Source organism: Corvus brachyrhynchos, unplaced genomic scaffold (assembly GCF_000691975.1).
Source record: "Corvus brachyrhynchos isolate BGI_N302 unplaced genomic scaffold, ASM69197v1 scaffold23, whole genome shotgun sequence".
Taxonomy (NCBI): Eukaryota; Metazoa; Chordata; class Aves; order Passeriformes; family Corvidae; genus Corvus; species Corvus brachyrhynchos.
Genome location: NW_008238983.1, coordinates 2,816,249 through 2,826,343, shown reverse-complemented (window position 1 = coordinate 2,826,343; position 10,095 = coordinate 2,816,249). Strand labels below are relative to the sequence as shown.

The 10,095-nt window shown below is 34.5% G+C and overlaps 1 protein-coding gene across 2 annotated transcripts in view; it reads right to left on the bottom strand.

Moving 5' to 3' along the window:
- Positions 1-10,095, bottom strand: part of CDH9 (cadherin 9) — a 97,877-nt gene that overhangs the window by 62,376 nt on the left and 25,406 nt on the right. For both annotated transcript variants that reach the window (XM_017738742.1, XM_017738743.1), the window contains one exon: positions 6,623-6,936. In XM_017738742.1, the coding sequence (XP_017594231.1) occupies positions 6,623-6,850 (228 nt within the window). In that variant the 5' untranslated portion in view covers positions 6,851-6,936. The remainder of the gene's footprint in view (positions 1-6,622; positions 6,937-10,095) is intronic.

Sequence of the window (10,095 nt, the reverse complement as noted above, 5' to 3'; positions counted from 1 at the left end):
TGCTGATGACTGTAAATCAACCTTATGAAAATATGAACCCAACTTCTTGTCCTGAACATGACAAGAACTTCAGATTGTTTTTTTAGCAATCTTTTATGTAGTTGAAGACACAGAAGCTGACAGATCTCATGACAGCTGCTCGATCTGTACCAAACAATGCCAACTCACCCTTGTTATTCATGTCTTTGAAGCTTCTGATCATTCCAGTTGTTTTCAAAAATAAATCTTTTTTTATGTGAAATATGATGTTCAAATTTGACAGCAAAATTCTAGCTTAGGCCCATTATTGCAATGTAACATTCAAGATACTTCATGTTTAAACTGTTTATACTTGGGTTATGCGTGATGTGATTAGATCTCATCACTATTTTTGAAACTTCAGTCGAAAATATATTTAGGTTGTCAGAAATCACTGCTCTCCTTCCTCCAAAAAAAAAAGAGTCCCTTGTGTTTGGCAGGTGTAACAGTTGTCTTTCATCATTTTCTTCCCTGGCCCTCCAGCCTCCTTTTTAAAATAGCAAAATTTATGGAAGACTTTGCTTTTTTTTATTTTTTGACAAAAGTATATTTTACTTCCACCAATTTTTCAATAAGGCTTATGTTGGAAGCCTTCAGAATACAAATTATTTTTAAACAAGTAAAATTAAGGCTCCTTATTGGTCTTTGCAATTAAGTTATTAATGTACCTAAGACAGAGTCTTGTTGTGGTCTTTTTTAACACTTTTTTTTCTGTTTGCCCATTTCAATTTTAGCTTTATTTCGGTGATTCATCTGCTTAGGGATATGGCTGCTTGAAGCTAGATCAAATGTTTATTGAAAAAATGTGCTAACTGAAGAATGCAGTGTAAGTGGAGATGGTTTATTAATTTATGAATCAAAGAGGTTTTCTCTTTTGTATTTTTTAAAATATTGGTCAGACTCTTTTTCTTATTCCTTTGGTACTTACTGTCTTTATTTTTCTTTCCATTTTTGCTTTGATACATCATTATTTCCTCGTATTTATTTAAATACAAGGAAAGCTAGAGGTCTGAGAAAGGAAAGACAAATGGAGACCCTACTAATTTTTCTTCTTTTATTTAATCTTAATATATTGGTTATACTTTCGAAACAGAAATTCTAATGAAAATATATTATTAGATCCTCTTCAAAGAAGAATTTGATTTATAAGATGGCTTTGGGATACTGTGCACACTTGAAATTCTGAAAGGATAGTGCACCTCCCATCCTTATAGGTAACTCTTAAACTGACTCTGTAGAGGGGAAATAGCAAATGCTGTAAAGAAATCTTATGGAAAAATTACATAAATTGATTAAGGTCACAAGTAAAAAAGTAAGTTCTCTGTCATACTCCAAACACAAGATTAAGATAAAAATTAAACACACAAAGAAAATAGTATCAGGTAGTTATTAAAAATTACTGTGGAAGAGAACATTATGCTTCAGGATGGAGCAACTAAGGTTACTGCCGATTTGGGCACTGCGGTGTTGCCAAGAGCCAGCTTGTTTGGGTCACCTCTGGGGGCCATAAGCTTCTTCCTTCCAAACTGCTCAGAGCAGAGACTGAGTACGGCCAAGGCCTCAGCAACATGTTGAGAGGACATGAATGAATGAGTGCAGGACTAATGAAGGAAGGGCTTTTTAATATACTGCTTTGCATATGAAAAGGGAGCCTACTCTGGACTGGTAGGTGTACCAAAGACAGACAGCAAAGTAATGTGAAATAATATTTTCAGCCATTAGTACTTTTACCGTGTATATTTACAAGAAAATACTATCCAATTCCATTAAATAATAAGAAAAAACTCCAAAACCGTTCAGTACAAAGCGGTAATTGATTGAAATTTTATATAAATAACCTAGTCTGGTGAGGTTGGCAATTGTTACATTAAGTTCTTCTGGTTTTGTCTGTCTTTTTTCTTATAAGATGCACTGCTACAGCACACAACCTTCCTTGTGGAGGTCTGAATATTTATAAACGCAGATTACAAGAAATAAATGGTTGCATATGTTGTACTCTGCCCTTCCAAAAACCAAACCAAACCAAACACTCTCCCCCCAAAAAAACTAGCTTCTTATTATTTTTCTTTTCACTTTATATTTCTTGTTAAGACACACAAGCAAATGTCATGAAACAAATTTCTTGCTTAACTGGTGGTAGAAAAGAGATATTTCTTCAGTTTGCATCCAATTGAAATGCCCCTTATGACATGCAGAACCTAGTTCATTTATTTTTATGGAAGTTATTAAACAGGAGGTTATTCATTAACAGCTAATTTTGAACAGTGACATTTATTTTGTGTTTGATTTTGTATTTCCCCCCTTATGAGAAAGAAAAGTTGCAGGTGGTGTGAAAAAAAGTTTTTATTCTTGTTTGTTCTTTCTTTTTAAAATTCTGGGGTACGGCAGGTGTTCGGTTGTAAAGTTTTGTATGTCTGACATATATGGCATGGTACTTCACACATTATCTGCCCATCAAGATTAGCAGACTTTGATTAGCAAAATGCCTGTTTGATATAGGGAGAGGAGAGCTTCCATGTAAAAAATGTAATTGAGTGACTTAAAGGAGGAAAAATATCATCTCTTGAAATCACTTCAATATACTGCTACAAAACATAAAGGACCATGTTTTCCAAAATGGCTAATGATTTTGATCAGGTCTATTTCTTCTTGTCTAGGGAAATTTCATAAGGACTGGAGTTAATGGTATTTGGCATTTTGCACAAGTGATGTCCATTCAATGGGTATCAGGTAAGTCATTTAAAAATGGAGACACATAAAATCAATATTATCTTCGGAAAAGAAAACTAATTTTCCCTCAAGGGCTACATGGTTAGAGCCTTCAGTGCAATTAATGAATGTTGTCCTCATCAACATTTTAATACTTCCTGAATTGCTAGTCCTTTTTTTTTAGGTTATTATCTCTTTGGATTGTTTGTTAGGAAGTGAGTACATTTTGTACACTTTTCTCATAGACAGTCAGTGTTTTAATTTTCATATCTCAGGCTCTGCAAGGGACTTAAAGTCAGTATCAGCTAAGGGGCTGGATCTATGGCCCCTCCCTAATGAAAGAAAAGGAGATCCCAGATATGACATACAGTGAGGTGTTTATTTTCCCAACAGCTTATTTCACACAAAAAAAACCCCAAAAAACCACAACAGTTTTTTTTCTTCCTTTAAAAAGAAATTTATATCATAAATTTAACTCTTAATATATATTATAATCCACTTTTCCCATTAATTCTTAGTAGGCAGAATCAGGTTTTACAGTTCCTCTCACTACATCTTCTGAAAATTCCTCACATTAGTGATCTGATTGAGATATTCAACAGCCTCACTAAGCGACAGGCATTTTGAAAGAATATGGCCATTTTTATTTTCTAGAATTTATTTTTTCTTCTTGGCTAATTTTTTAAACAGGACTCTATTACTGCTTACCTTACATATGTCTGACTGAATATTTCACTTGTAAACTCTCCAGAACAATGTTTATCTCCCTATGCATTTTATAAATGACATGTAGCAAGATGGATCTGCTGGTTGGTCTAAGAATTTCCTGAATATAATTTAGAAGGATAAGAAATTGAAGGATACCATAAGCAGTTTCTGCATTTTTACAAGCATGAGTAGTAGGACCTAAAAAATTTAGAGACTCCCTATGCACTTATCTTTTACATTCACCTGTATTTGAGACAGATGAATCCTCTGAGTTGGCAGCAGGAAAGAAAGATATGAGGTGGACATACTGTAAGTTGTCTGAATTTACCTTGACTCCCATCACATTCACAAAGCAATTGTTCTGCATATATCACCCATCCTTGAAGGGTGGCTGCCAACAATCCAGCTATAAAAATTACTATTTAAGATGATAGCACCTCAGATATGAGGGAGAAACTCCACTCCAGAGACCCTTGAAACTTAGTAGAGCCTGAGCACAAGGAGTCTTCTCATAGGGGCCAGACTGCCAGACAAGATTTGGACGGTCCAGTGGTCAAAGCAAGTGTCCAGTTGCCCTGATGCTGATCTGAACTGGATTGGGGTCTTAGCAGTGAGAATGAGAGGTGTGGGGATGTCACAGAATATCTCTCCATCCTGTGTACCCATCCTTCTTAGTAAACAAATTTTATCTCATTATGTCATCCCGAATGATTCTTCCCCACTGCCAATAGCAGAATGCACTCATAACAAAATAAAATATCTATAAATTAACATTAGTAACAAAACACAATCAATGACCACACAGATAAAAATTTTATGAGAATTGAAATAGGGTGTGAAAATGAAGATTTTAATATTATGACTATTATCCCCTCGAAGTTTATTTTCTGATAAAGTTTCTTAATTCAGTTTATTTAAATTTTAATACTACATTTGTTATTCTACCCCAGTAGCCCTTCTGCATGTGCCTATCAATATTAAAGAGGGGATAGATAGGAACGCTTGCTATGAGCTAGTCCCCATGGGTTGGAATAAAAGTGCTCTTACTTCACACATACCAGTTTGCTAATTACCATCCCTTTGAGGAGGAGAATAATAAACCTGCGATTTAAGCCTTTCTCAGAACAATGTTGTTCAATGAAGTTGTTGGGGTGTTTTTTCTTTCTTTAAAAAAAATTCCTTCTTTGACTTCTTGTTGTAGCATCTCCCTCTTGGTGCTGTATGTCACATGTACTTAGGATAATTTGAACTAACTCAAAATGAATTTATCACAGTTTTATACCACTGAGGACAGAACTGTGATCATTTCATCATGTTATAAAATTAAAAAACAACATGGAGTTCATCAGTTCAATGCAACTCCTCTTTGGAACACAGGATAATATTCGGGGTGATTTACATCTGTTTAGAGAATCTCTGTTTAGTGATGCTGACCTCTCTCAGGGGTCTTTCTGTAATATTTTGCAGTGAAGTGTAAAAAATATCAATATGCAATTGTAAAATGTTGTAAGAAGTGAAACATCTCAGATCCAACTGCTCTACAGCCAATTGAGTTTTCTTCCTGGACTTAAGTCCATGGTAATAAGGTCCAATAGCTTTTAGTTAGTTTGGAATAAGTAAGATGCAAATTTACCTTACTCTGGTAAGTTTGCATCTGTTGCAACAAAGCATGTAAGCATTCCATGAGTGAAACAGGGATGGTGGTGATGGTCTTGATGTAAGATTAATTTATCTGAGTCTTAAAGTGGTTTGAAGTCTTTCATCTATATTCAATGGGACTGAAATTGGAAGCAGCTCTTATGTTCAATATTTATTTCTCCTCTATGACAGATTTCTATTTTAAAAAAAATTAGTCTATTTCTGTGAGTCTAGGTAGAAATTACAGCTATGGAGTTTGAATTATTGTGTACCTTTTTCTTTGTTTTCTTGGCAAGCCTACTCAATATTAAATAATACTTGTAAACAAGTTGTTTTTAGAAATATCTCTATGTGATTAATTCACCCTTTATTGAAGACCTTTTTGCCTACAATAAACCTTCCTATTTTACACACTGATAAACAGATTTAGCAATAGGATTATTTGCCTTCGTCTTACTTCTCCTACTTCAAGTCAGAATTTATGTCACAGAAAACAACTGTACAGGTGCTGGTATGAACAAGGTCAGAATCAAGTTCATAGTTACCAGGGTTGACTTCTTTGACATTTGTTCCTTAATAGAGAGAGATGATTTTTTTGTTTTCCAATGATCATGTCTGCCATGACCAGAGATATTAACTGATGTTCAAAAATATCTTGGAACTTTTATATACAAATGTCCAAATCAGTTTAGTAGCTAGGCACCTGAAAATGAGACAGCTACCTGACAATAAGAGCTAGTGACAACATGGTGGATGAATGACAGAAACTGGAAAGGGCATTTATTCATTTAAGCCGTTAAGATCAAGATTTCCTTAATTGTAAGTCATTCTGGGTGTATTCTAGATCTCTGATATTCTAGATCTTGATAAAAATTACTAGACCATAAATCAGATCTGTGGATGGTGAGACACCAAAGGGCTAAACATCTAGAAATCTCTGAGTTGCATGTTATCAGAGAAGGTAGAACTGAAGACAACTGGAATTCAGAGGTGCCATTGTCGACAACATCTGATGTAGATAGATCTCAAAGAATGCAAAGCCCTTCAAGTCATTAAGTAAAATTTTCGGTTTATTTCATAAATGACAAAACTCAGATTTTTTTCCCTCAAATACTACGCCCCTATTTGGAATCATGGATAGACAGCAATTTTATTGTCAATAGAATTGTATATTTCACTTGAGGAAGTACACAGCCCAGTATACTGGTGAATGCCACAAGGTAGACGAATGAAATCATAACTTTTCTATCCTCTTATCTAATATTTATGTTTAACTGTTCAAAAAGTGATAAAACTTGCATGGGCATATGTAATAAGAAATTAGAACATTTTAGTCTGAACAGTTTCCTTCTTTTTTTCACTGAACTGCTTCATTTCTCGCACAGCTTTGAACAATCATGGAATCTCAGGTGGTCTGTGGTGTGCTTTGACTTAATGAGAAATTGGGACCACTGCTGCACAGAAAGCAAAACAACTGTGTAGAAGGTGTGAAAATAGCAAGGGTGTTAGATGCATCACCTTTAAAGAATCCTTGAAACACAAGGCTTACCTTGCCCACGTATTGAGTGTCTGGACCTGTGTACTCCTCCAGCAAGAAAAATTGATTCCACATCCAACCACGCTTGGTGCGGTGCAGTGTTTTTCCATCATTCTCTGACAATCCTGTTATCCTTTCACTGTGCGAGTGCTTGTTAGTCCTTTTCTGGGATGGCGTCATATGAATCACATAAAACACAGAGCTCCAAAGCAAAACTGTCAGAAAGGAGTGAATCCTCATAATTTCCACAGATGCTGTTAGCCTCCACTCCTCTAATAATTCACCAGAAAAAAAATTTTCAAATGTTGTATTCCTCTTGTAAGAACCTAAGGGACAGAGGAAAGTGTTTGTGTAAGTTGAAATAACTTTCTTCCCTAAGGAAACAGGAACACAGTCTAGTGATCACAACAATAACCCATGGGAATGACAAATAACCATGAAAATTACTCAGAGAGTTTTGAGTCAAGTTCTTTAACATCTTTTTTCATCTTATATTAGTTCACTCACACCGTATATAGACATTAAGTTAAAACACAAGATAGTAAAATACTTTATCTGAAAGCTTTAGCTACCAGCAGCATCCTGACAAAAGGAAACAGCCCAAATAGGAAACCTTCCAACCTAATCCCTTCCAGCTCAGCCTGGTGCTATCCTTCCTTAGCATCTGTTCAGAATTGTCTGCAATTCTGAATTTTCTGTTACCTTGTGATTAATACATCTCATTGTTCCCCTTTGCTAGCCCCAAATTGTCCAGAGGATCTTCTTTTATTTCTGCAGAAAGGAAGTCATAAAATGGAATTTGTAAAATATTATTGATGCCTTCCACAGATTCTTGAAACAAGAACAAAAAGTACTTGTTAGACAACTGTGGGTTCATAGGAATCCTGCTGAGGTTAACAAAATTCTGCATTTGGAAAATAATTCTCCATTTGGAAAGTATTTCATATTTCCCTGGATCATGGCTGAATGAATGGTAATTTTCATGATATAGAACCTTATTGTAATTAGTATTTTTCTGAAAATTACTCCGATGTTTTCTGTGGAGATTTGTAAGCAATATTTAATCAAACCAAATCAATCTCATACTCTTTATCTGGCAGTATAAATGAAGTGCCTGATGTCCCAGTCTTTTCTATAAATTTTTTCATGTTAAGTCTGTTTTTGCTTTAGGATATCTTTTGCTGAGCTGTCATTGTATATCACAGAAATCATAGGAAAATAATTCAGCAGCAGAAGTATATTTTCTTTGAGAATCCTGGTCCATTAACAGTAATAGTAGCATGAGGCCATAACATTCAGAAATTTTGAAATTAAAAAACCCATGCAAAATTATCCCCCTTTCTTCTGCAACCCATCATTACCAACAGCTATTTTCACTCTGTTGTTTATATTTGTTTGGGGTTTTTATAGGAGAGGGGAAGGGAGTCTTTTCTGTACAAAAAGTTCATTTTGGAAATAAGATGCTTTTTGTGAAAATTATTTGTCAGTTGAGAACCAAAACTGTTTAATGGAAAACATTCAGTGAATTGTGCTCTAAAGGCCTTAATGATTAAATTACTGGAATTGTGCCCTTGTGTGAAATTGTCTTAAAATGATGATATTCTGTATGGACTCAGGGTCTTAACTAGCAATTGTGAAGGAGGATCAAAGTCTTAGCATTTTAGTAACTTCAAACAGAGTTTTAGCTGAGCAAGAAGTGAAGGCTTGGAATATTTATCACTTTCTAAGATCATGTTCAAAAACAAGAAGAAAACCTAATAGGTGTCATATTTATGCAGAAGATCATGTATATAGCGCAGGAAAACTTGTTTTCTTTTGTTTTCTATTTTAAGTGAAGAGTCAAAGCACAAGTAAATTAACTCAATTTGCATAAAATCATGAATGTACATAGATCTTAGCAGAAATTCATGAATGTGTTTTCTTTGAATTCTGGTTTTCTCTGTTGTAATGCTCAGTATGTTCCTGTTGCACGCAGAGGGGCAAAGTGCAACTCTCTTGTGGTTAATTTAATACCAGTAAATTTTGACATTAACTGGAAAACATGTTTCGTACATGATGATCGTGCCTTGTGATTGAAATTTACTGGATACAGATCAAAAGAGAAAAAAAACCCCAACAGTCAGCCAATCTTCTATCCATGTTTAAGTTTGATGAGTCAAATTCCCTGTATAAAATTAGACTGAAGTAGATTTTAATCACTGAATGATTTTAATCACTATTTATTAATGTAGAGCATAAGACATCATTGTTTGTGCTTCAAATCCATCCCACTGCATCACCTGAGGTGGATTGAAGGGCCTCTTCATTCTTTGTAAATTAGATCCTGCTTAAGGTATTGCAGAATGAAAGCAGGCAGCAACAGGAACCTTTGGAAATACTGTATTCAGAAGTCAGACAATCAACTTTGTCCAGTGACTCTTATCAAGTCTCTTATCTCTTCTGGAGATATTCTTGCTTGATGTGTCCTCAAATAGTTCTCTTTCACAGCTGCATTTGAACTGTAGTTCAAGAATTCCTCTTCTGCACATTCTGAAGGATAGCATTCAAATGTTCTTATAAATCAAATATTGGATTTGATTACTTTTGGTTTGATATGAACTATGTGTTGTTATGTATCTATTCTCATAAACATTGTGTTTTTATATATTTAAGGTTGTGACTGATTTATTTCTCTAATTTCTTGGACCATGCCATCTTTTCTCCATTAAAACATAACAAACCATAAAGGGAAAAAAACCTCCTGAAAATGACATGCAAATTTGGCAAAATTTTAATACATAGTGAATCTATAAACTATTAAAAATGCTAAAAATATATTTTCCAAAACTTCTAAGCCTTGAAAGACTGCTGTGAAAAAGTAGTTATACAAAACTACCAAACAGTTTAAATTTTCTCTCAAAAATGTCCTTATTTCAAAACTTAGACAAACCTGACAGTCAGATGATTTAGTCTGCTTTGATTTTACTCTTTTTTTTTTTAAAGAGAGAAGGATGGGTGACATCAATATATTTTCATTTAGCATTTTAGAGATGTATGATTGCATGTTCAGTTTGGTGATAATTTAAAATGTAAACAAAATTTCAAGTGCTTCACTTTTGTTATTTCAAAACTGCACATTTTTAATTTCCTGAAATTGCCTTCATTCCTTTCTATCCAAACACTATTTGCCATACTCATTTAAATGCAGGAGATGTTTATACTACTCTTTTGTTTGTACTCAGAGAAATACTTCAAGGTGGTCATTGGCTTATGCATCTTGTCTCATTGTCAACTGTTCAAGCAGGTCAGGAGTTGGTCTTGGTAGACTCAGAAGGTGGAGTTTAATACTGAAACAAAGGATTGTGGTATAGTCTGGAAAAGTAAGACAAACTTTTCCAATTCAAAGGAACCCAGTGCTTCGTGCACACATGTTCTCAACCTGCTAGAAGAAATTATCTCTGTGCAAACAGCAATTTTTCACAGAGGTTTTTTTCTCGAAGGATTCT